Here is a 24631-nt window from a genome sequence, read left to right as displayed (position 1 = left end):
ACTTCAAGTCAGCCGGGTTGCAGGTGACGCCGGCACTGCATGAAGTCGAACACACCTATTGTTGTCTTGCATGCTTTGATACCAGCAACGACACGTGACTTCACTACGGGTGGGTAAATGCATGAAAAAAAAGTGGCCGGGGCCCCCTAGTGGCCATGCAGCGCCGGCACGCCAACAGTCAGCTGCCTTGAAGCTAAGAATCCCATTGGCTGCTTTAAGTGAGCCGGGCTGCAGGCGGCTGCAGGCGATGCCGGTGCTGCATGAAGTCGAACACACCAAATGTCAGCTGATGACAAGACTTGCAGCCTGAGTGTGTGCCTGAACTAGCATCGCCCCTTAAAGGCCAAATCTACCAGTATAACTTACCTTTCCACCTCTGTGATGGTGGTATAGACAGTGGGTGAGGTCCATCTGTCCCATGGGGAATCATTCTCAGACGACCTGCACACCACACAAACACACACATTATGCTATTGTATACGGCATATACTCTAGGCTATATATACACATGTAACAAGAACAGTAACATCAAGATCATTGTTGCATTGACAAAAAACAGGTTGATGTGAGATGAGACATGAGATGGATGTGTCTTCAGCTTCCACTATAACTAAGGAGTGTTGACACTGTAACTGCAATTTCATTGTTAAAACAGGAAGGAGGGGGAAATCGGGGGAAATCTCTGACCTGCATTCCCTACACACACACACAACCTAGGTTGAGATGTTTTCTGGGGTAAATACTAAAGACGTGACTCACTTCCTCTGAAAAGTCACCAGAGTTTCCTCCTCAGTGTTCCCCTCCACAGTAGCAGGATCCACACTGAGAATACCAGCAGAAAAGGCTTTAGTGAAGGTGGGAGTGTCATTGTGTGTGCACTTTTGAGGATGTGTGTGAGTGTGGGTGCAGATAGTGGTGGGATGAAAGCACCTTTCAGGCATGTAGGACAGAGGAGGAGATGGGTTGACTTTCCAGTTGGTCTCCCATGTTTTGTTGTCTGTGCTTTGACTGAGGCCATAAAGAAAAGAGCAGGAGAGAGGTCAAGCATAGTCCTAGATCATTCTAGACAGACGTTGCAACAGGCTGTGCGCAACCATGTAAACCAAGGCTCTAGAGTGCGATCAATTTGGTAAGGGTGCGACAAAAAATGTTCCTAGGTCGCACCAGTGGACCTAACGTCCTCGCATCCGCTGCCTCTCCGCGAACAAAGTGTTTGTTCTTTTTCGACCGAACTCACACTCATGGTTGGATCATATCGTGGTCTAAACCAATCAGAGCCTATATAACCTAGTCCAGTTGCCATAGAATGTTTTAGATTTTCGCCTTTACTGATGTTGCGTGTGCGAAAAAGGACCAATCGTTCAAAAAATAATAATATTTATATATACAAAAGAAATTGAACGCTACTTAATCAGACCTGTGTGAGGAGAAATGAGGATCAGTCTCCGTCACCATCTCAGGTTCCAAAGATGGTCACCCAGCGACCATCAAAAATTGAAGCTAGATTTGCTTGTGGTGGAAGGAGACGACGACGAGAAAAATACCCAATGTTTTTGCAAAGCCTGTCGAACTTGAGGACAACGAGTTGCTAACAGGGGTGCAAACTCATCAGGGATGAAAAAGTTGACAAGGATCCGAACCCCCTCGGGGCATGCTCCTCGAGGATTTGTTATTTTGTATTTATTATTAATTTTATAAAGAATTAATTTTTAACAACTTGAGATAAAAATGAACAAAAATAAAGGCTTTGTAGCGTGAATGCCAACATCTTCAACAGTTTAACATTATTTTGACGCTCCTAGTTCATGTTGTTGAGAAGCTATTGACTTTTGTAACGTGTCATTTGTTGATGGTCCCTAAACATACGCGGTTAGGCAGCCGAAAGCATTGGCCGGTCGTAGCGGTGCTAACACCGGTTAAAACAACACAATACAGGGCGTCCGAATATCTGTTGAAAATCGAACTTCAAACCAACTCTACCATTCACCAGCCTAAATCACAATACAATCAAATCATCTCTGTCCATGACTGCACCTTAAGCTTGCTCTGGGTAGCCTATATGTGCCCCACACAGGTATTAGCAGAACTGCCCGCAATATAGTTAGGCTACGTCGTTATCCCCAAAGTAGCATTTTGTGGCCACGAATTAGCATTTCAGCACCACGAATTTCGGATGGCATGTCTGGGGCTCTGGGAGTTACAGACCGAAGACTAGAAATATGACTAGAAATAAAAAGCGTCCGTGTCATGTTGACATTGGTTGGCCAAACACAAGCTTGAAAAAAATATTTACGACAGCTTGCGTTTGCAGATTAAGCTACCTGGAGGACCCCCCCCCTCCCCCAAAAAATAATAAAATATATATGGTTTTATTGCAGATATTCACGAATCACACAAATGACCTATTTTGGAAAAAAAAATGCAAATTTTGCCGAAATGTCATGAGTTTGCACCCCTGGCTAAAGTCGTTGTCAATCCAGCACAGATGAATTCTTTTGCTGACTTCATCAAGGGGAGTGAAGAGAAATCGTGGCCTTTCGTCACCAGGCAACCAAGCAACACGCCATCGCCGGCGGTGATAACTGGTAATAATTATTTTTTTATTATTTAGTTTGCTTTAGCTAGTTTGTTAGCCACGAAGGTTTTCTTGAAAGTTAGCTAATTTAGCAAACGTTCGACAGAGTGCAGCCAGTGAGGGATTTTCCCCCATCCTTATAAATTGGGCCTACTGCTATCTTGTGGTTGACAACCAATCAAATTGAATTTTTATGATTTTTTATGATTGTCTGATTTATGTTTTCTGTTTTTTGTAAAAAATAATCTAAGATAACGTTTTGAATCTGTAGACTACTGTATTATTATTGCCATTTGATGACAATTGTTCATATACTGTAAGCCTAAATGTCTACATTCATAATCTTGAAAGGGGCGATTGATTGCAAAACCGATTTTACCTTGTCATAGTTGAATAACGACAGTTCGGTGGGTAAAATGAACATACAGGGAATATCAAGGTCCATTGACACCTCTTTCCTATGCAAATCTCAAAAAGAAAGAATTTGGCTGTAAAACGCTAGCTTTTCAACAAAGCCACCGGTGTGACGTAGGACGGGGGACAGCCCTTTTTGGCTCTGGTCTGTATCTTTGTCACGCCCCAAAATGTACATCCAGACCAGCCCGAGGTAGCGTTTATCTCTGATACTAGTTTAGCTGCGCGCTGCTCTGTGTAGGCTACTTATTAGGAATTACAAAGAAGAACATTTTTAAATTATAAAAGGATATTGAAAATGGACCACGGTCGTAAATGCTGTGTTCCAGGCTGTACAGGCAAGGCTAACACTCACAGTCTTCCCAAGGAGCCAAACATTTGACAGGCATGGCTGCTGTTGTCTTTGAGAAGATCCCAGCGAAGTTCGACACTCGTATGATGTTGTGCTAACAGTTATTAGCAATGCTAACGTGTCCTGTGTATATAGCATACCAGGTAGAATGCTAAATAAGTTTCTACACACATCAAATGACTCTAGCTAGACTAGCTGTAGTCGGCATTAGAAGTAAAGCTTCCAAAAAAATAGCCCGAAAACGAACAGCAGTCTGGCTTATTGCTAACGCCTGTCTAGATAATCAATTTGAGAGAACTCGAGAAAGGCAGGTGCTAGATACAGGATACGTTAGCATTGCTAGTAACTGTTACTAGTAACACCTACTGTAGACTGTAGGCATGTAAACTAGTTTAGCTTGCTAACGCAAGAGCATAGGTAAGATAGCCTAGTTTATTGGCAATGGGGCTAACGTTGTTTCAAGTTCCTGACTGTGTTTCATTCAAATAAATAACCTGTGTTATGTAAATCTACAATTCACGATGCATGTTTGTCCAGATCTTTGTTATGTTATTTTTCAACAAGATATCTAGAGCTAGCTAACTGAAGCCGAGTAGAATCATGATATAGTTTGGTTGCTAAGCTGTAGCCTAACGTTCTACCCACCTAAGTCAATCCAGTTTGCTTCAACAACAGAAGTGGAAACAAGTAATGTTATCATTTCAAATGATATGTAATCAATCTGTTGAAAACAGTGTTGTGTAGACACAATAGATTTATTTGTGCGTTTTTATTTCAAGTCTCCACCTTCTGTGTTTCAGTGAGTGCTGTGGTTGAACGTGTTGCGTTTTTGCTCCCCAGCTTCACTCGTTGAAAACCAACCAATCAGTGCGCAGCTTATCTAAATATTACATTTACATTTACATTAAGTCATTTAGCAGACGCTCTTATCCAGAGCGACTTACAGTAAGTACAGGGACATTCCCCCCGAGGCAAGTAGGGTAAAGTGCCTTGCCCAAGGACACAACATCATGTGGCGCGGCGGGGAATCGATCCGGCAACCTTCTGATTACTAGCCCAACCCCCTCACCGCTCAGCCATCTGACTCCCTGAAATATTAATGAGCACACCATAAAAGATAAAAAGCTAGTGTTTTTTCCCGGGAACATTTCAGAGGATCTATCAGGGGGCATAGAACAGCACCTGGGCCATTTTCAACCCAACCAATGTTACATACCCTATTCGGAGACCTAAAGGAACAGTGTAAAATACCCCCAAAACCCAGTCAATCGCCCCTTGAACAAAGGTTAAATGTTATTTCATTGTAAGTTTGTAAGTTTCAAAAAGTGTCCCAATTTTTTTTTTATGCCCCTGGATTTCAGTCAGTGGGGGCAAAAATGTGTCCCTATAAAATATGTAAATTTCCTACCCTGTCCTCTAGGCCTACACCTCTCCGTGCTGTGTGATTGAAATAGCGACCTCAGCACCAGAGAATCAGTTATGGCAATCAGCATCAGCAAAATAAACGCAAGAAAAAACTAACAATGTACAAGGAGAAGAAATACACCAATATAGTTTTTTCTTAAAAAAAAGTAGGCAGGCCTGTTCCCCCCAACACTCAATGCTTCGACAACAGCCCAGACATGGAGCTACTTCAGCCACTCAAATTAAAAAGGGAAAAACATATACATTTCGTAAAGACTGATTAGACCAGTTTCCCTTGTTAAGATTTAATAAGAAAGAGAACATAATGCACTGCATTTATTGTAAAGAATGTCGCCAGAACATGGCAGGGAACAGTGCATTTGCAAGCGGATCAACAACGTTTCGAATCGAAACGCTGAAAAAGAACAATATGAAAAAAAAATTAAACACACTTCCTACCGCATTAAGTGTGTGACTAAAGTGGCCCCTCTCCCGGCTGCATTTTTGCGGCAGACAGTAGCTATCAGATCCTCCGAACAATCAGAAATGATAATAAAATTCTACGTCGCTTATAACATCGCAAAAGAAGAGCTGCCATTCACCAAATTTAGAAAATTATTCTGATGAAGAAAAATGGATTAGACGTACAGCTATGATGTTGCATGCACAAATGATTTGGGTAACAGCCCAATACATTTTTTATTTTGCTTAAAATGTTTTAGTATGGCAGCTCAGTGAAGCACTTTAAAAGGTCCTATGACATGAAAACTTCACTTTAGGAGGTTATTTAAAATGTATATGAGTTCCCCTGCCTGCCTTTGGTCCCCCAGTGGCTAGAAATTTAGATAGGTGTAAACCAAGCCCTGGGTATTCTTCTACGCCTTTGAGAAAATGAGAGCTCAAACTCTTGGTTTTACCTCCCCTTTCTCTGCTTTGCCCGCACAGAGAATTGGCCCACCAATGAATAATTAGGTACGACCGTGCGAGTGCGCCATTGGTTTTTCCTCTAGACATCATGGCATGCAAACGACCAAAGCATGGCAGTTAGCCCCGCCTCTTTCTTCCTCATAGCATTTAAAGCTACAGAAACGGCACGTCCTGAGAAAAGCTCATTGTGGGCCTGCTCGTAGTGGCTGTAATTCTGCTTCAAGGCTGAATTTTTGGAAAGAGACTTCAGATACAGTTTTACGGGACCACTAAGGCCTTTATAAAAGCATCCAAAAACGGCATGTCATGGGATCTTTAAACTTTGTAATTTATTACTGTATTTCTTTGAATAAACGCTGCGGTGTTTATTACACAATGATCATTTTTGGTGCAGCGTTTATTCGAGGGTGGCGTTTAATTAGTAAGAGAGGTTTGAGTATTTAAGCTGCAGTATAAAATTTAAGCCGCGTGTGTGCATACATTGTGTAGAAATCTGAATCAGCTTGCCGAAACATTCTTACACTTTAGCTTTCAAACAGAAAGCTGTGCAGAAAGCAATCACCAGCAGCAACATGTCTGTAGCACGTGAACTTGGGGTTGATGAAAGGTGAATTTGCCAGTGTTGAAGTCCTATATTGACCTATCTTGTATGCTACATGTAATTGTCGCAATTGCATTATTATAATTAGTTTACAACCAATTTTATAATTTAGAATTATATAATTGCATTCAGTATTATTAAGTGACTATTTGGTAAGAGTAAGCCTACAGGGCCTTTATTTTGAAGGCTTTTTGGAATGCTTGTGAGTGTGAGAGCTAACAGCAAGTGAAGCACAGACAATTTAATGCTCCGATAAAGGTTTAAGGTTGTTATCGGATGTTAGCGATCTAAGGAAACCTCTATTCCCTTGTGTACAGCATGCAGCCAACGAGGTATGTTGTTTTGTGTCTGTATTTTACTTTGGTGAACATTATTTACATGCTGCGCATGTCATTGTATGTTCAGAAGCTAATGTGGTCTTTATTTTCTCGTTATACAGTGGGTTTAGTTTTCACGGTGGATTTGGAGAAGCTTTAAACCTGAAGCAAGAAAGCCACTTGTGTCTGCCAGTGCTTCAAGGGAATACACTTGTGATTTACTTGTGTAATAAATACTGTGTTTTAATATAACCAATTAAATAACCGTTTTCAGATTTTTTTGGTGCGGCGTTTATTTGAGGGCGGCGTTTGAGGGCGGCATTTAATCGAAGAAATATGGTATTTACCTTAAAGTTAGTCTGAAGGCCTTATGTAAACTGATGTTTTTCTAGTAGAGCTGAGTTGGAGGCAGAAATGTGTTCTGTGTGTTTAAACATCAACTTTGGGGCAGAGGAGAAGAGGAAGGAGAGAAAAAGTAACCGAGAGAGAGAAAGTGACACTTTTTTTTACCACACTCTCTAATCAGACATTATGTAGTCATCAGTGTCTGAAAGAGGAGAGGCAGTGTTGGACCAGGCCACTGTGATACCTGTGAGAGGTGTTGTTTATGAGCAATGGATCCAACAATTTCCCACTGGTTTCACTCTGTTGTTAAGAGAGGGCCCAGTGGAGTGGAGAGGTAAGGTAAGAAAGAAAGAGAAAAGGAGAGAGCACTGCAAAACATTTATCGTATTCTCATGTAGGCCTCTATGTTAGTGCATGTAAACCAGCAGATACTATTTTAAAAGAAAATTTCCCGAATTAAAATAATGCATCATGACAGTTTCCTATAAACTAGTATCATAATTGGACCAATACGCTGTTCTTATTGGTCCAGAAACGTTCTCAAAAGTTAACAAATCCATTTGTTGACCTCCTGAAAGTTTGCCGAGGTAAACAAACAATTTGCGAACCTAGCAAGCTGTTGCCTTGGAGACTTTGACAACATGACGTTGACAACCTTTATCTGCCAGATTCCTCATGTTTGAGTTGGGATTTATATAGGAAACCAAATATGGTTCGATTATGTATCGGTCAACAAACGATTTAACAAATCTCTGCTTAAAAAGGCGTTTGCAGACCTGTCAAAGTCCATATTTGCAGTTTGTATGATTTGAAATGGTTATAATTTATTATCACACTAGCATTTAATTATCACGGCGAACAATTACACTGCACTGAACTGTAAGTTAAGTACAACAAAGTTAAAATAACAAAACCTGTAATTATTACTTGTGAACAAATAACATTCACGTCTTACTAAACCTAATCACGCGAAAGAGAACAACGGTAAGTTAGACAGGTCACAAAATGCGACCATTTGGTCGCAGTCTGGAGCCCTGCACTCGTTTTCAGCTCAAGTTTCGTTTAGGCGGGGCAAAACCCCACCTATCTACGTCATAGCCACCTATCTATGTCAGATCACAGACGGTTTATATAACCTGCATTATGTTACTCAGCTGGTACTAGGGCTGGGCGGTATGACGGTATATACCGTGCGTAGAAATGTGTCTACCGGGAGAGATTTGGCTATACCGTTCAACCGCGGTATACTTTTTATTTCTTTTTTTTCCTGGTTGATGTTTTCGTTGATAATTTGTTTTTTTATAGCGCTTTTCTAATACTCAAAGTCGCTTTACATGTATGATGACAAGCAAAACAAGACAACAGTAAAATATAAAGACAAAGGATTGAACAAGCCATCATATAAATCGCATTCTTAGGATATTTAGAATTGTAGTTTAACTTTTATTTTATTTGCTATTTTCGTTTGACCTTGAAGCACATTTGCGTTGGTCTGATGAAATTTCGATGTGGAGTGTATTTTGTCTAAGCAGACCACATTCATGCCGATGCTAATTAATTATATGTTTGATGACCCATTCTGCAGGTAACCAATTCGATTTGTTGTTCAAGTTTTATGTCTCGTGCTGTAAAATTGTTGTAAAATTACACTGGTGGCGTCGCTAGCATTCTTGATCTAGGATGACTAGTGAAGAATAACTGCTTAACTGAGTGAGGTCATGCCGGGATATATCAATCGGAACGCTGGTAATGTTGTTGCCTTTAAATAATAGCCATTATAATCACAAACATATATACATATATTCAGCAGTTTATTGGTTGCAAGCTAGACTAACAACATTCAGTTAATTATTTTGCAATAATATTGCACTGTCCCATGCTATCAGTGCTAACTAGCTGGTCTAGCTACTGAAACATTGCACGGAAGCTCAGGTCTAGCTAGCTACCAGTTCACATCTGCTCATGCTAGCCATTACAGTAGTTGCTGAATAGTGTAGCATCCGAGGTGTAAGGCCTGAATATCTTGTGGTATTGGACAAAAATAAATAGAACTGGTAACTCTTGGAGCTCATAGCAATCTCTGTTTATTTTCTTTCTCCACACTTATCCACCCGTCGCTCTCTCTCCACTAGTGATGGGAAGTTCGGATCATTTTACTGATTCGGTTCTTTGAATCTCGTTCAGTAAAATGAACAAATCTTTTTTCGAGTCATTTGTTCAACGGATGGGGGGGGGCTATCATCCGTCCACAGCAAACACGTATTATATTCTCATGTAGGTTAGTGCATGACATGTGCACTAGCAGATACTATTTCAAAAGTACTCTTTCCCTTCGAAAGGGAATGAGGAAACTGTTTCCTCTACTAAAAATACAATGCAGGTCACGTGAAAAATGATCCAAAGACTCGTAGAACAACCGATACGGGAAATGAACAAATCGTTCCTCTAGCTACCAGTACAGAGCCTATGCAGGTCATGTGAAAAATGATCCAAAGACTCGTAGAAAGACAGAGTCGGGAAATGTACGAATCTTTCCTCTAGCTACCAGTACAGAGCCTATGCAGGTCACATGAAAAATGATCCAAAGACTCGTACCCGAAGACCGAGTCGGGAAATGAACAAATCATTTCTGTTTACTTGGACGAGCCTATGCAACAGTCCCGATGCGCGGCCATGAGAAAATAAACAAATCACTCTTTGAGAGGACTGGTTACTCCCGAGTCCTTGTAAGGATTCGTTCAAAATGAAAACTAATCTTTTATGAAAGACACATAATTACTCTCCACATCATCAACCTGCCACACCGGCCTTAGCAACAACATTATAAGTGACAACCAAACACTTTATGTTTCAACTCTAAACTAGATATCCACTTATTTATTTTTAGCTTCGTAGCCACGAACATGACCTGGTCTTGGGTTCTTAAAACAACGTTTTCCACGGATGCAGAATTAATGGAGATATCCAAATCAACATAAGCTAACCGCCTAATGTTAGTCTATTGAGTCCCAAGTCACTCGTAACTTTAGTTTACAGCATATGTAGCTAGCTGGCATATAGCTTCCCAGTGCCTACTAAACATTTATTATTGATGTTTGGGCTAGTAATCTGAAGGTTGCCGGATCGATTCCCCGCCGTGCCACATGATGTTGTGTCCTTGGGCAAGGCACTTCACCCTACTTGCCTCGGGGGGAATTTCCCTGTACTTACTGTAAGTCGCTCTGGATAAGAGCGTCTGCTAAAATGACTAAATGTAAATGTAATGTTAAATAAAATATAATTTTATTGAAAGTGTCCTATTGTCATTGTTGTTATTTCAAAGACAACTTTTATAAAATTAGCAATGTGAATGAATGAGACGGTACGAGACCTAGACTAGCTAGGCTAACAAACCTGAAGTTCACAATGCTGTTTGTCCGTTGCATAGCAACAGCCACACGTACGGGACTATTTTCTCTCGGCTACTGAAATGCGATACACAACCTTTGTTGGCTATAACTATTTTGTGCTGAAAGGCAGCTTACTATTTATTTACTATATATGATGTTGCTGGTAACCGTATTAAAAAAGCAATAGACTCACACACAACAACCTTCACGTGTGTTGTGTGTTTATTCTGACACCTTCAGTTCCACTAATGGTCAAATCCGGACCAAACAATGCAACTGAATTAAATATTATCCTTTATTGACAGACTGCAATAGCCTACTATTTTTGAAGAAAGTGTTGTAGTCCACCTCTTCACTAACGGAAAGACTACGTTTAGTTGTAGTTCTGGTTGTATTATCAATAACAACCCAATACATAAAATGACCAATTTCAGTGCCCTGGATTGTGCAAGTTCTTGTGCGAAAATTTAAGAAAAATTTAACATGTAACTGTTATCCTGTATAACAGTGGTACTCAACTAGAACATGCATTTCCTGCTAAAAATGCGTTGGAATGCTGAAATCTGAATTATTATTTTTTAAATGGCTGAAAATATAGAAATGAGAAAATACCAGCAAGCTGAAATTAATTTAAAAAATGTATTATTCACACAAAAGAGGGAGTGTGGAAGTTAAACTGCATAATCTAACAAAGCTAAGTGCTTAAATACAATGCGCGAGAATAAGTTCGAACGTTGTGAAGCAATCGAAGAAATAGTTAAATTTTTAAGAGGCAGTGTGGAAGCTGAACTGCATCAACAAAGCTAAGAGCTTAAATAGCCTACAATGCAGAAGAAGCTGAAAGCTGAACTGTTAAACAGAAGAAGAAGTAGGCTAGTTAGTCGTAACAAGAATATTATAGTTTTAACAGCTGAAATTAGTTGGGATAGGAATATCAGTAGCAGATGTAGCAGATAAACGCACTCAATGATCTACTACATCACTCAATGATGTAGTAGATCATTGAGTGCGTTTACTCGGCTTTCTTAGTAGGATTCAATGTGTTGATTGAATGAAACATACAGCAGTAGGGCCGATACAGGAAGACACGGCGACACTTTGTTGCAGAAGGATGATGGTGCAAGTTTTGTCCGTGGAGCATACAACGATTAATAAAAAGAATCATGTAGACGTGTTTGAGTAATTGAGCATAACTAATTACACATGTAAACGGAGTAATCGTATTATTGGCATAAACCGACAATTGCTATGGCGTTTCTCATGGTCAAGTGAACGCATAGTTCTACGCGTAGTAGAACAAAACAGTTCCATTAGCATAGTAGTTAGTAAAAGAGATATTAGCAGCATGCAGAATTAGTAGTTGTAGTAGTGGCATAAGATATAGCAGTATCGGTAGTGGTAGTAATTGTGTTGTCGTGCTCTTAGTCTTTTAATGAGACAAGTTGACTGAATAGCTTGTCTGTGTCTCGACTAATCAGCTAATACCAATCACCTGTGTAATAGACTGGCGCGTGTTTGTGTGGTTGCCACGGTGATGGTGCAGCTATGGCTGCTAATGTGCTGAGGGCAGAGAATACCAGAAATGTAACTAGAATCCACACCTCAAACAAGTTAACCTAGACGCAAAACTATACGTCCAATCCAAGAAATAAAGATATTTTCCGAGACCCAAGACTTTGCCGAAACCAGAGATGTCCTTTATATGTCTGTGTGTTCAGAAATACGAGTCTACCGGCAGTTTATAAATCTTGTTATTTTTTGTTTTCTGTGACGAATTTGTCACCAGATTTGCATTGGACTCTATGGGGCGAGAATTGGACTTTGTCTCGCTTTCGTGGGGCTCTGAATAAATGCGTAAGTCTGTTGGATTCCACAGACACAAAATTAGCTATCTATGGATCCAAAAACGAAGCATGAAGAAAGAAAATTGTGGCAATGCTGGCAAACTAGAAATACTTTTTGAAACAGATTTCGAAGCTCCCCTCCACTCTAAGCGTTTCAGTCTGCACTCTAGGCTTTCTCGTACACACCCAAGGAAATCTCAGAAACGGTTTGAAAAAGTCATGAAACATAATCAGTGATAATAAAAAAGTTGAATAGATATCAAAAAGCTGAATAAAAAATGTAATAGTTTAGGGTTTTGTCAACATTTTAAAGTTTAAATGGTGGCTGTAGCTGAAGAATTGAGGAAGAAGAAGGATTTGAAAGTTGAAGAAGTTTAAGAGGATTGAGAGGATAAAAAAAAACTCAATTGGAAAACCATGTAAAAGATTTGATGAATATTGATTTATATTAATTCAAGCATAAGAGGTACAAAGCTGAAAAGTCATAGTGCCCATGGCCTGAAACTGCTGAATTTTTTGATAGCTGAACGGTTTTAATAGCTGAATATTTGAAGGCGCTGAAAGGTGGCGCGGAAGAAATAGAATAATAATAAGTTGAACTAGAAAAGGCATTTCCTGCTGAAAATGCGTTGGAATGTTGAAATCTGAAATTATTTTTTTAAATGGCTGAAAATACAGAAATGAGAAAATACCTGCAATCTGAAATTAATTTAAAAAATGTCAGACTCACTCTAAAGAGGCAGTGTGGTAGCTGAACTGCATCATCTAACAAACCTAAGAGCTTAAATAGCCTACAATGCAGGAGAAGCTGAAAGTTGAACTGTTAAACAGAAGAAGTAGGCTAGCTAGTTGTAACAAGAATATTATAGTTTTAACAGCTTAAATTAGTTGGGATAGTAATATCAGTAGCAGATGTAGCCTATCATTGAGTGCGTTTACTCGGCTTTCTTAGTAGGATTCAATGTGTTGAATGAAACATACAACATACAGGAAGACACAGCGACACTTTGTTGCAGAAGGATGATGGTGCAAGTTTTGTCCGTGGAGCATACAACGATTAATAAAAAGAATAATGTAGACGTGTTTAAGTAATCGCATAACTAATTTCTAGGGATGGGACGTATGGCACTGACGCATCGATGCTTATGTCGCAAAACCAATACGCACAGTTTCGAAAAAGTGGTTTGGAGCTTGTGTGAAATGACAATGCCACGTGATTGATGACGTTCAATGCTTCAGACGTCACAAACTGGTTCAAAGTTGTGGCGCACTTCTAAACCTTAGAAGAGGGAAAGAAACCAGTGCTTGTCGCCTTAACACTACATTGGCAGAAGCGCAAACAGTTATTAATAGAGTACATAGTTATTATTAGAGGACAATTAGAGAATGATCATTAGCAGACGAGAAGTAGGTTATATTAGCATAAGAGTATAGTTCAGCAGCAGAAGAGTAGTACAGTTGAGAATTATTAGCAGAAGAGCAGAAAGTAAAAGACGATAGAGTATGGATGCTACCGGAGTAAGAGAGCGATTCCCCTGAACCCTGTTATGGTACACTGCCTTTTTATATTGCACAAGCACACCCCCACTGTCCCCACAAGTATTCCCCCGATTCACAATGCATATCACAAATGTAAGGAATGAGACATCTATATAAGCAGAGTGGTTGTGTAAGCTACCACTCTGTATCAGCAGTCATTTAATACTTCCATACACTTAAGCATTCCACCGCCCTTATACTGTTTGCAGAACATTACAAAGTGTGGTGTAGACCAGTACATCACAGTAAAACATTTATTGTATGAAAATTACACAGTTCTCAAATACACATGTATGGTTTTAATGAATGAACACAACAATTTGACCATCACGTAGCCTTACAAAAATGAACGACATCGAATAATTTACGAGGCTAAGTACCGCCAGAAACTACTGGTACATCGTATTCAGTTGGTTTAAACGGCTGCTATAATTTTAGCTACCACTAGATGTCACTGTGCTCTCTAATTTCAATGAGTAGAACAAAACAGTAGCCTACCATTAGCATAGTAGTTAGTAAAAGAGATATTAGCAGCATCTGCAGAATTAGTAGTTGTAGTAGTGGCATAAGATATAGCTGTATCGGTAGTGGTAACGTCACTGTGTCCAATCCCGACCGGTTTTTAGCTAACATTCTGATAAAATGCCACTTCAAATATTGATAAATATGATTGTATCACGTTTTCAGCTGATTTACTGATTTCACGTTAAACTTTAACTTCTTACCTTGCGAACTAAATATTGTTAAAAAACAATTTAGTTAGCTTATCCTTTACTAGAGCCGGTAAAAAGACCCTGGCGCCGGTAAATTAGCCGTGCGCTACCCTTGTCCAAACCCGACCACACTACTCGTAGTAAACACTCGCTGCTGCTGTTTTTTGGGGATATTAACTTGATCCAGGGTCACCAGACTGACCATAATGCTGTCAATATATACGGGGACAATAAGGTATCACGCTTCAACATCTCCAAACTTTGCGATAAAATCAGAATTTGACTGTTTACCACCACCTGCTGGATGTTTTGTTGAACTCTTCTCATGTCAGAGTAAAAAGCGTCGCCCGAGCGTCGCCCGAGTGGTCTTTCGGCTTTCTCTCATCAATGTAACTTTCCTAAATTATTTAGGCATGTAAATGTCCATATATGTTTATGAAATTTGACACGTAGATTGTTTGGTATGCCTAAAATAATATTACTTACACTTTGCTAGCGATTGCAAAAGAAAATGGTGGCAAAAAGACCGGAAACTAGGTGTCCAAACACCGTTCGGGTTTGGACAATAGTGGTTTACAGCGGTCAGGATTGGACACAGTGACGCTAGTAGTTGTGTTGTGGTGCTCTTAGTCTTTTAATGAGACGAGTTGACTGAATAGCTTGTCTTGTGTCTCCACTAATCAGCTAATACCAATCACCTGTGTAAGAGACGGGCGCCTGTTTGTGTGGTTGCCAAGGTGATGGTGCAGCTATGGCTGCTCATGTGCTGAGGGCAGAGAATACCAGAAATTTAGCTAGAATCCACACCTCAAACAAGTTAACCTAGACGCAAAACTATACGTCCAATCCCAAAAATAAAGATATTTTCTGAGACCCAAGACTCTGCCGAAACCAGATGTCCTTTATATGTCTGTGCGTTCAAAAATACGACTACCGGCAGTTTATAAATCTTGTTATTTTTTGTTTTCTGTGACAAATTTGTCACCAGATTTGCATTGGACTCTATGGGGCGAGAGTTGGACTTTGTCTCGCTTTCGTGGGGCTCTGAATAAATGTGTAAGTCTGTTGGATTCCACAGACAACTGTCTACGACCAGCACAAAATTAGCTATCTATTGATCCAAAAACGAAGCATGAAGAGCAAAAATTGTGGCAATGCTGGCAAACTAGACATACTTTTTTAAACAGATTTCGAAGCTCCCCTCCACTCTAAGCGTTTCAGTCTGCACTCTAGGCTTCTCGTACACACCCATGTAAATCTCAGAAACGGTTTGAAAAAGTCATGAAACATAATCAGTGATATTAAAAAAAGTTGAATTATTAAAGCAATATGGTACGAGTGCAAGCAATATAGTACGCCACTCGGCCTTCGGCCTCGGTGGCTACGGCCGAACACCACCCGTGGTATATTCCTCAACAACCCCACAAGCACGAGTACTATATTGCTTTTATAAAACAATTTTATAGTCAACCAATTAACATCAAAATACAGCTATTGAATAAAAAAAATGTTTATTTTGCCATTGTTCCTCCGCAACCAAAAATTTTTTCCGGTGTCAACGTCAGAGCTATTAGCCTGAAAGCTAACGTTATCCTAGCAAGATTCAAAGGCAATAACATTGTGTACGGTTGACAAACAGTAAATATAATTTTACAGTATGTTTGACAAGAAGAATTTCTAGCTAACCAGCCATGTCACTATCCCAAACTCCCAAACACCGCCACAAATTAGTCTATGTGTGGGAAACACTTAGTTCCGTCAACAATAAAGTAAGCAAACCGCTTGATCGGCCATAACTGACGTCAATGCAGCAAACCACGAGAAGCAGAAATGTCTGACTTTACAGAGCCATTTTTTACTTCTCTCGACTGCAAGCGGCAACTCTCGCTGGCTGTTTCATGCAGCCGCAGCCAATGCCGTAAAGTCGACATTCCAGCTTCTTGCGGTTTGCTGCGTTGACGTCAGTCATGGCAGATCAAAGCGCTGTTTGCTTACTTTATCGTTGACAAACTGCATACTCATGAATTTAATTGTTTTCGCATTAGAATTTGCACAAACCAGTGCACTGAAATGTTTCATTTTATGGATTGGGCTATGTTAAACTCTTTCTCCAATCTGCAGATTGATAATACAACCAGAACTACGTTAGTGGAGAAGAGGCGGACTAAAACCCTTTCTTCAACAATAGTAAGCTATCGCAGTCTGTCAATAATGGCAAACATTTTATTAAATTGTACTGTTTTGGTCTGGATTTGAGAATTGGAAAAACTGAAGGTGTCAGAATAAATACAAAACACACGTCAAAGTTGTTGTGTAAGAGTCTGGCCAATCATGAAATAGCTGTGTCATCATTAGAACTAGAGCAGGAAAAATTATTGGGGAAATAGTTTTGGATATGTTGACGTGAGTTTAGAGAATAAAATCGACCGGACGAGTCGGGTACCTAATCGGAAATGCAATACCACCAACATTCACCGGGGCCGTTGCCTTAAGCCGAGGAGTGGGGGTCTGGCCTCACTGCGCCACTGAGCACTTTCCATAGAAATGAATGGGGATGCCATCTTTAAAGAGCCGGTTTGCTTGGTCTACTTAATACAAGTCTATGGGCAGAATGCACAGATTTTGGGAGCCACCTGGTTAGCTTTAGAAGGCTATGGACAGGACATGGAAGCTCAAAGACATTGGGTCAAATGATGCGTCAATCGAAAGGTCAGAGTGCAGTGGCCATTTTGACAACAAATCTGAAATATTCACAAGGGAACCAAAGTTATGACCATGTTTAGTGAGTGACTGGACGCTTCAAATTTAGAATGATGCAACAAGAGTTCATGGCTATTTATGGATGTAGTACATTGTTTTGGACAAAATATTTTACTTGGTTGGATTGTTTGCACCTCTGGGAATTTAACCAGACTGGACAACTGTGAGCCTTGTTAGGTGAGTAGTCTGTGTTTGCTGTCAGTTTGTTTACATGTTTGTGGTTGGACAAAGACGTTGATTGTACTTGCTGTTGCAACTCGATCTTGAAATGATTTACATCAATAGAATCACAAGAATCGTAGCTTTCCAGCAATATATTGCATGTATACCAGTCAAAAAATATTATTTTGGTGCATCGCATAGTTTATCACTCAACAAGCTTACGATTTTTCAAGCTGGAGATCAAGAAACACTGTTCCAACTTTGTTTGAGGATGATATGCATATGTTATTTGACCTTAAACATTGATAACTTTTATGGTTATAGGGTTAAATAAACCCTTACAAAAAAGAAGTATATTAAAGTGTACTATAAGTATACTAAAATATGGATAGTACACTTTTAGTTCACTTTTGACATACTTTTAAGAAGTATGCTTAGAAAATAGTTCACTTTTGATATACTTTTAAGTATGCTTTGAAAATAGTTCACTTGTGTAAGAAGTATACTTAGAAAATAGTTCACTTCTGATATACTTTTATGAAGTATGCTTAGAATCAGAAAAAGGTATACATTTCTTCTGGAGTAGGATGTACGTCTTCTATTATTATACAGCAAAAACAGTCAAAATAATTTTTAAGTACATTACAGGTTACATTTTTTAGATCCATCTTATTCTAATTATTAATGTCTATGAAAATCTATTATGCATTGCACATTGAATTTTTTTTGGTATTGAAGCTGTAACCTTAATTACTGCCCAAACATTCTGAAGCCCTATAATCTTATACTAATAATTATCAATTGGAGTATTAATGGAAAAAAACGAAAAAGCTACTTGAGAAACAAGCAGACAGAAGGGTTGCATTATGCATTTGAAGGTTATATTGTCAAACTGACTGAAGAACGAAATAACTACGTGAATTAATGAAGATAGTGTGGCTCATTGGCTAGTCAATTCCCATGATGCAAGGCGGTAAATAGTGTTAAAATTTGCTGATAAGTTTGCCGTTTGCTCGAAATACAAATGTAAATTCATAATTTTCGCTTTTTTAAATGTGTCTGCTTAGAATGTAGTGTTTTGTTGCATGGTAATTGTCATTGTTGTGCTGGTTTACCATTGTAACCATGAGTTAAATGACTGTTACATTTGATAACTCAGGTGGCTGAGCAGTCAGGCTAATTGGCTGGTAATCTAAAGGTCACCAGTTCGATTCCCGGCCACGCCGAATGACGTTGTGCCCTTTAGCAAGGCACTTCACCCTACTTGCCTCGGGGGAATATCCCTCTACTTACTGTAAGTCGTTCTGGATAAAAGCGTCTGCTAAATGACAAAAAAAAATGTACAAATGATAGGAACAGCTGGATTCTTTTGACGTAATGTAGTAGGTAGCTTCTTTCAGCTAAGAATCCGCAGTGAAATGATGCGAGGGCCCCGTTTTCGCCACGTGATTAAAGATCTGATTGAAGATCTGATGCGTCTGAGGGGCCCCTAAACATTTCAATACATTAGTAAGTTTTAGTCAAATTAAATGTAGAAGTTTAGTTCTTGAAGTAATTACTTTAAATGAAAGTGCACTTGTAAGTATTGCGAAGTATACTTTGAAGCTCTTTAGGAAGTATACTTCATGAACTGAAAGTGGACTACACAGGTTACTTTAGAGTATTCCAAGGTATACTTTTAAGTACTTTAGGAAGTATACTTGATGAACTAAAAGTGCACTACACAGGCTACTTTACAGTGTTCCAAAGTATACTTTGAAGTACACTATAAGTGTACTTTAAAGTGTACTAAATGACCTAAAACGTGTACTTTAAAGTGTACTAAATGACCTAAAAAGTGGGCCAATTCAGTTTACTTAGTACAAAAAAAGTATATAATTAAGTACACTGCTAGTGTACTTTAAGTAACATGATAATAGTATACTTTTTATACTAAGCATACTTACAAAATAAACTTGAAGTATACTTCTTCTTTGTAAGGGAATGAATGGTTCTCAATGGGAGTGAATGCACTTTCCTGCTGCTATCTCGAAATAATTTAGTTTAGGACCACGGTTGCACTTTTTTCGTAATTTTTATGTAACTGTTTCAACGTTTAATTCTACACTTTCACGGTTTGTATTTTGAAGAGTAAATAAGCAGCAACTAATGTATGTTGTATGATTTTTAATATATTCAATCTTCGATAGTAAGTATGACATATCAGTTGAAAAATTGAAGTACACTTTCTCCAAATGTTTGGACGTGATATTAGTTTAATTAAAAGGTGTGGAGATGATATAGTAAAATAAATTGCCCCAACTGCAGCGGACACAAGCACACCTCACAATCTCCCCAGAAATTGTACCCTCTAGTTATTATTATGAACAAGCAAAAACAAATTTTACTTAAGGAAAATCACTACTGTGGGTGACTGCCATGCCAAAGGCCTGTGAATCCTTTCCCCTTTTCCAAACACGTGATGCTGTCACTTAGAAAGTAGAGGGTTTTCTACCTGTCTGGTCCACTCAGGAAGTCATGATTCCAAGTGCCTTGACTGGATGGTATGGGCTCCATCAAGTCCTCTGAGCTGGAGAGGACAGGGGATAAGGGTACCATCATGAAAAAGGCAAACAGCGACACAATGTGGCCATTTTGTGAATAACATCCCGCCACTTTCAAAAAGTGAGTATTTCAATTAACAATAATGGCCATTCTGATCCTACCTGTTAGTGAGAGCAAGGAGATCGTCCGTCATTATGATGCAGTCACTGTGCTTTGGAACTGGGTCCTTGTCAATGCCGCTGTGAAGCAGATCAAGAGGGGATAAAAAATAATTGTAATCCGTTATGGACAACACTCATGGGTCCAGTCAGCTGACACTAAGCAGACAGCTGGAGAACTCACATCAGCTCATGCCAGAGATGCTGCCTTGAAATTTGGGTCTTGGTCAGGTTCATTACTCTCAGACAAGACAAAGACCTTTTTAAGTCTTTTAAATGTTTTTTTTTCCTTCAGTTACCATCTATGAGTCAATTACTGTCCCTGTAATTACTGTAAGTCGCTCCGAATAAGAGTGACTAAAGTGTCTACTAAATGACTAAATGTAAATTACAATGGTATTTTGCAATTATTTTATATTGAAGCATTGTATGCTGTAACTCAATATATATTTAATAATGTATTTGTTTAAAATGGGTGACCTTGGTCTTGCTGTGGGTCTTGTTTGTTCGTTGTTAATCATGTAATGGTCTTTATCTGTATGACGTGGGTCTTAAGGGGCTGCCTTCACCCTATATCTGGCTTATACAAATAACTACTTAACATCCTGTCTGACCACATTTTATTTGACATTTTTCATGTTTACCACACGTTGTAGTCTGAGAGTTCCAAAGAAATCAAGGATGTGGTTGGTCTGGTTTTGAAAACACAATGGCTTCTGTCTTAGTCCCGGCTCTCTCTACTCTCTCCAGAACAACGCAGGAAGACTCACCTGTCGTCGGGAATGTTTTTTTCTGCTTCCTGCCAGAAGCCCTCCTCCTCTTTACACGGCAGGCTGGCAAGGACAGAAAATACCGAACAGACCATGTTAACAAAACATAAATATTTTGCTTTGTCATTGACATCCTACTAAGTTTCTCTCTATGTTGTCCTACTTCGATGATCTCCTGTCAAAGGATATGAGGATAACTGATAATGTAGCTAGCGTGTCAACACTACCCCTATTGAGAAAGAGAGAGGGGGGGGATAGAGATAGACAGTGAGAGATAGGAGACAGCGATAGGGAAGGACTGTAAAAGGTCCATGAGTGCAAAACCAAAACAAATGTTCCTCAACAGTTTACTGACCAAACATGCATGTGCCAATTAAGTCATTTACCATTTACAATCCCAAAATGTGACCATACAAAACGTCACATTGTTGAGGCACCATGTGCTGAATTAGTCCGTCACACTTCTAAACAAATTTAGTATTTTTATTGTCCGAGTGGGAGAGTCCTTAGCACATTTTAAATGGCGGGAAAACATGTTGCATTGATTAGCATTTGTTAGTCTTGGAATGAGTACTGTACTATCTGCTGTCGTACTGAGTGCTGATGAGGGAAGCCATACCTGTTGGAAGACTGCAAAAACAGATTATCTTTCTTGTTCTCTGGATGCAAGACTGAGGTCTCACCCCTCACGCTCACTTCAGCTGGCTGACTGACACTCGACTGGACAGTGGACTTCGCTCTTAAGAGTGCAGAACAACAAAACCGCAGAATCACAGTCATGTTTTCACTCTGCGATGAAAGGGATTGCTTCAAATATCTAATCAAAGTCAGGAGTTAAGAGAGTAGAAGGACTCACGTTTGTGGAGTTGGCACAGGAGAAGGAGTGGTGGCGGAGGCAGGGGAAGGGGCAGAGGTAGGGGCTGGGGCAGAGACGGGGTTAAGGATAGGGGCAGAGGTAAGGGTGGAGGAAGGGGGAGGGGATACGGCAGACACGCGTCTAGGGGCAGGACTAGGTGCAAGAACAGGAGTAAGAGCAGGGCTTGGGGTAGAGACATGAGCAGGAACAGGGGTAAGAAAAGGGGTGGGAGCTGAGACTGGGGTAGGGGTAAGAGCAGAAATAGTTGCAGAAACTGGAGTAGGGGCAGGGCCTGGGACAGAGACAGGGGTAGGAGTAGGAGTGGGGTTAGAGGCAGGAGCTAGGGCAGAGACAGGGGTAGGGTTAGGGGCAGGAGCTGGGACAGGGGTAAGAGTGGGGGGAGGGGCAGGGGCAGCAGCTGGAGTTAGGGCAGACACAGGGGTATGAGTAGGGACACGAGCTAGGGCACAAACAGGGGTAGAAGTAAGGGTATGGACAGGTGCTAGGGCAGAATCACAGGTAGGGGTAGAGAGAGAAGTAGGGGTAGAGGCAGAAACAGAGGTAGGATTAGAGGTAGGGGCAGGAACTGGGGAAGGGATGGGGGTAGGATTAGAGGCAGGTGCCAGAGCTAGGGCAGAGACAGGGGTAAGAGTAGAAGCAGGAGCTGGGGCAGAAAGAGGGGTAGAAGTAGAAGCAGGGGCAGGAGCTGGGGCAGAAAAAGGAGTAGGGGTAGGGGCAGGAGCTGGGGCAGGGGCTGTGGTAGAAACAGGGGCAAGAGTTGGGGTAGAGGTAGAGACAGAGGTAGGTTTAGAGGTAGGGTCAGGAACTGGGGCGGGGATGGGGGTATGAGTAGAGGCAGGTGCCGGAGCTGGGACAGACACAGAGGTAGGAGTAGAGGGAGGGGCTGTGGCAGAGACAGGGGCAAGAGTTGGGGTAGAGGTAGAGACAGAGGTAGGTTTAGAGGTAGGGTCAGGAACTGGGGCAGGGATGGGGGTATGAGTAGAGGCAGGTGCCGGAGCTGGGACAGACAGAGAGGTAGGAGTAGAGGGAGGGGCTGTGGCAGAGACAGGGGCAAGAGTTGGGGTAGAAGTAGAGACAGAGGTAGGTTTAGAGGTAGGGTCAGGAACTGGGGCAGGGATGGGGGTAGGAGTAGAGTCAGGTGCCGGAGCTGGGACAGAGACAGAGACAAAAAGGACTGGGGCAGAAACAGGGGTATGAGTAGGGACAAGGGCTGGGGCAGAGGTGGGGGCAAGAGTTGGGGTAGAGGCAGAAACAGAGGAAGGTTTACAGGAAAGGGCAGGAGCTGGGGCAGAGATAGGAGTAGGGGTAGGAACTGGGGCAGAGACAGGAGCTGGGGCAGAAAAAGGGGTAGGTTTAGAGGCAGGGTCAGCAGCTGGGGCAGAGAGAAGAGTAGAGGTGGGGGCAGAGACAGGTGTAGGTTTTGAGACAGGAGCTGGGCCAAAGACAGGGGTAAGATTAGAGGAAGGGGCAGGAGTTGGGGCAAAGACATGGGTAGGAGTAGAAGCAGGGGCAGGAGGTTGGGCAGAGACATGGGTAGGAGTAGAAGCAGGGGCAGGAGGTTGGGTAGTCAAAGGGGTAGGAGTAGATAAAGGGGAGGGAGCAGGGGTAGACACAGGGGTGGGAGTAAGGTTAGGGGTCGTTTGGGTAGAAACAGGGGCAGGGCCAGAGGGGGCAAGAAGGGAAGCTGACTTTTGAGGACTCCCTGTGTCCTCATCATCTGTAATCTCCACCCTATAACACACAAGCAACCAAGCACACACACAAACATACAGAAACACACACCCACAAAAGTAAATTTACAATTACATGAAATTATAGAGCTAGTTTAAATACAATACACTGCAATGTATCTCTTAGTCTTTCCATCCATCATGTTTACCTTTTAGCCACAAAGGATATGATGTCTGGTGGCTGTTCTGCAGACCTGCAAGAGGAAAACCTTGTAAATACATAGCTGTCGTATGCATGTAAAATGAGTAAAAAGAAAGAGATGGAAATGAAGAGATATGTATAATAATCCTTCACGTTAGTAAAATTTTGATTTCCTGGGTTATCCACCCACACATACTCGTATTTCTTGGCAGCTGAGAGTACATAGGAGCGTTGTCTGACTGAAGAGGTCATCAGGACACTGCTAGCTGCCTCCCTCCTGGTGAAATAGATAAGGGAGATAGGGATAGGGAGAGATAGGGAGTCAGGTGGCTGAGCGGTGAGGGAGTCGGGCTAGTAATCTGAAGGTCGCCAGTTCGATTCTTCCTTGGGCGGTTCATTCGGTTCCTTGGGCACGGCACGTCACCCTACTTGCCTCGGGGGGAATGTCCCTGTGCTTACTGTAAGTCGCTCTGGATAAGAGCGTCTGCTAAATGACTAAATGTAGATAAAGCTATAAGGAGGGGGGTTAAGAAACAGAGTAGGAAGGGGAGGGTAAAACATTGGTTATCGTCATTCATTTTATATATTTGCACTACAAAATATGATGTATACTTTCAGGTGAATGTGTGAGATAATTATCACAAGGGCTGTCCCAGACTAAGATTTTTTTGGGTCGACCAAGGCTCGACTAAAACATCTGAAAATCGACTAATCGAAACTTGAAACACTTTTTTTTTCACGATCTGACTCAATGGCAGCTGTACATTGCAGATTCAGCCGCTAATAGCTTACTAATAATAAGACTCGCATCACCAGTACTCTTGTAACCAAATGCCAATGGTATTTAGTATCTCTTACAATGTACTACAAATTTAAAATATTGTTTGTTTAACATGCAAATCATCAGAGCGCGCTTATCACTGCCTGAATTTGCAGCATGCAAACTTACGTAAAAGCTGAGTGGGGAACGGTGCAACAGAGAAAGATTTGGATCTTATAATAGGCATATTCATTTTTCAACCCAGTGCGTTAGCATGAGCGAAGTAGGGCTAGGCCAACATACGTTTT

General features: G+C 40.9%; 1 protein-coding gene across 2 annotated transcripts in view; it reads right to left on the bottom strand.

Moving 5' to 3' along the window:
- znf185 (zinc finger protein 185 with LIM domain) overlaps positions 1 to 24631 on the bottom strand; it is a 59465-nt gene that overhangs the window by 21542 nt on the left and 13292 nt on the right. The window contains exons 6-15 of one of the 2 annotated variants that reach the window (XM_047051408.1): positions 23760 to 23858; positions 23571 to 23615; positions 21671 to 23422; positions 21434 to 21553; positions 20815 to 20877; positions 20048 to 20125; positions 19837 to 19911; positions 931 to 1008; positions 760 to 822; positions 367 to 441 (exon numbers count right to left, since the gene is read on the bottom strand). In XM_047051408.1, the coding sequence (XP_046907364.1) occupies positions 367 to 441; positions 760 to 822; positions 931 to 1008; positions 19837 to 19911; positions 20048 to 20125; positions 20815 to 20877; positions 21434 to 21553; positions 21671 to 23422; positions 23571 to 23615; positions 23760 to 23858 (2448 nt within the window). The remainder of the gene's footprint in view (positions 1 to 366; positions 442 to 759; positions 823 to 930; positions 1009 to 19836; positions 19912 to 20047; positions 20126 to 20814; positions 20878 to 21433; positions 21554 to 21670; positions 23423 to 23570; positions 23616 to 23759; positions 23859 to 24631) is intronic. The other variant, XM_047051409.1, reaches the window with a different exon arrangement.

Source organism: Hypomesus transpacificus, unplaced genomic scaffold, assembly GCF_021917145.1.
Source record: "Hypomesus transpacificus isolate Combined female unplaced genomic scaffold, fHypTra1 scaffold_154, whole genome shotgun sequence".
In the NCBI taxonomy this organism is placed as follows: Eukaryota; Metazoa; Chordata; class Actinopteri; order Osmeriformes; family Osmeridae; genus Hypomesus; species Hypomesus transpacificus.
Note: the sequence above shows the minus strand (reverse complement) of the source record. Positions and strands in the feature narration are given on the sequence as shown.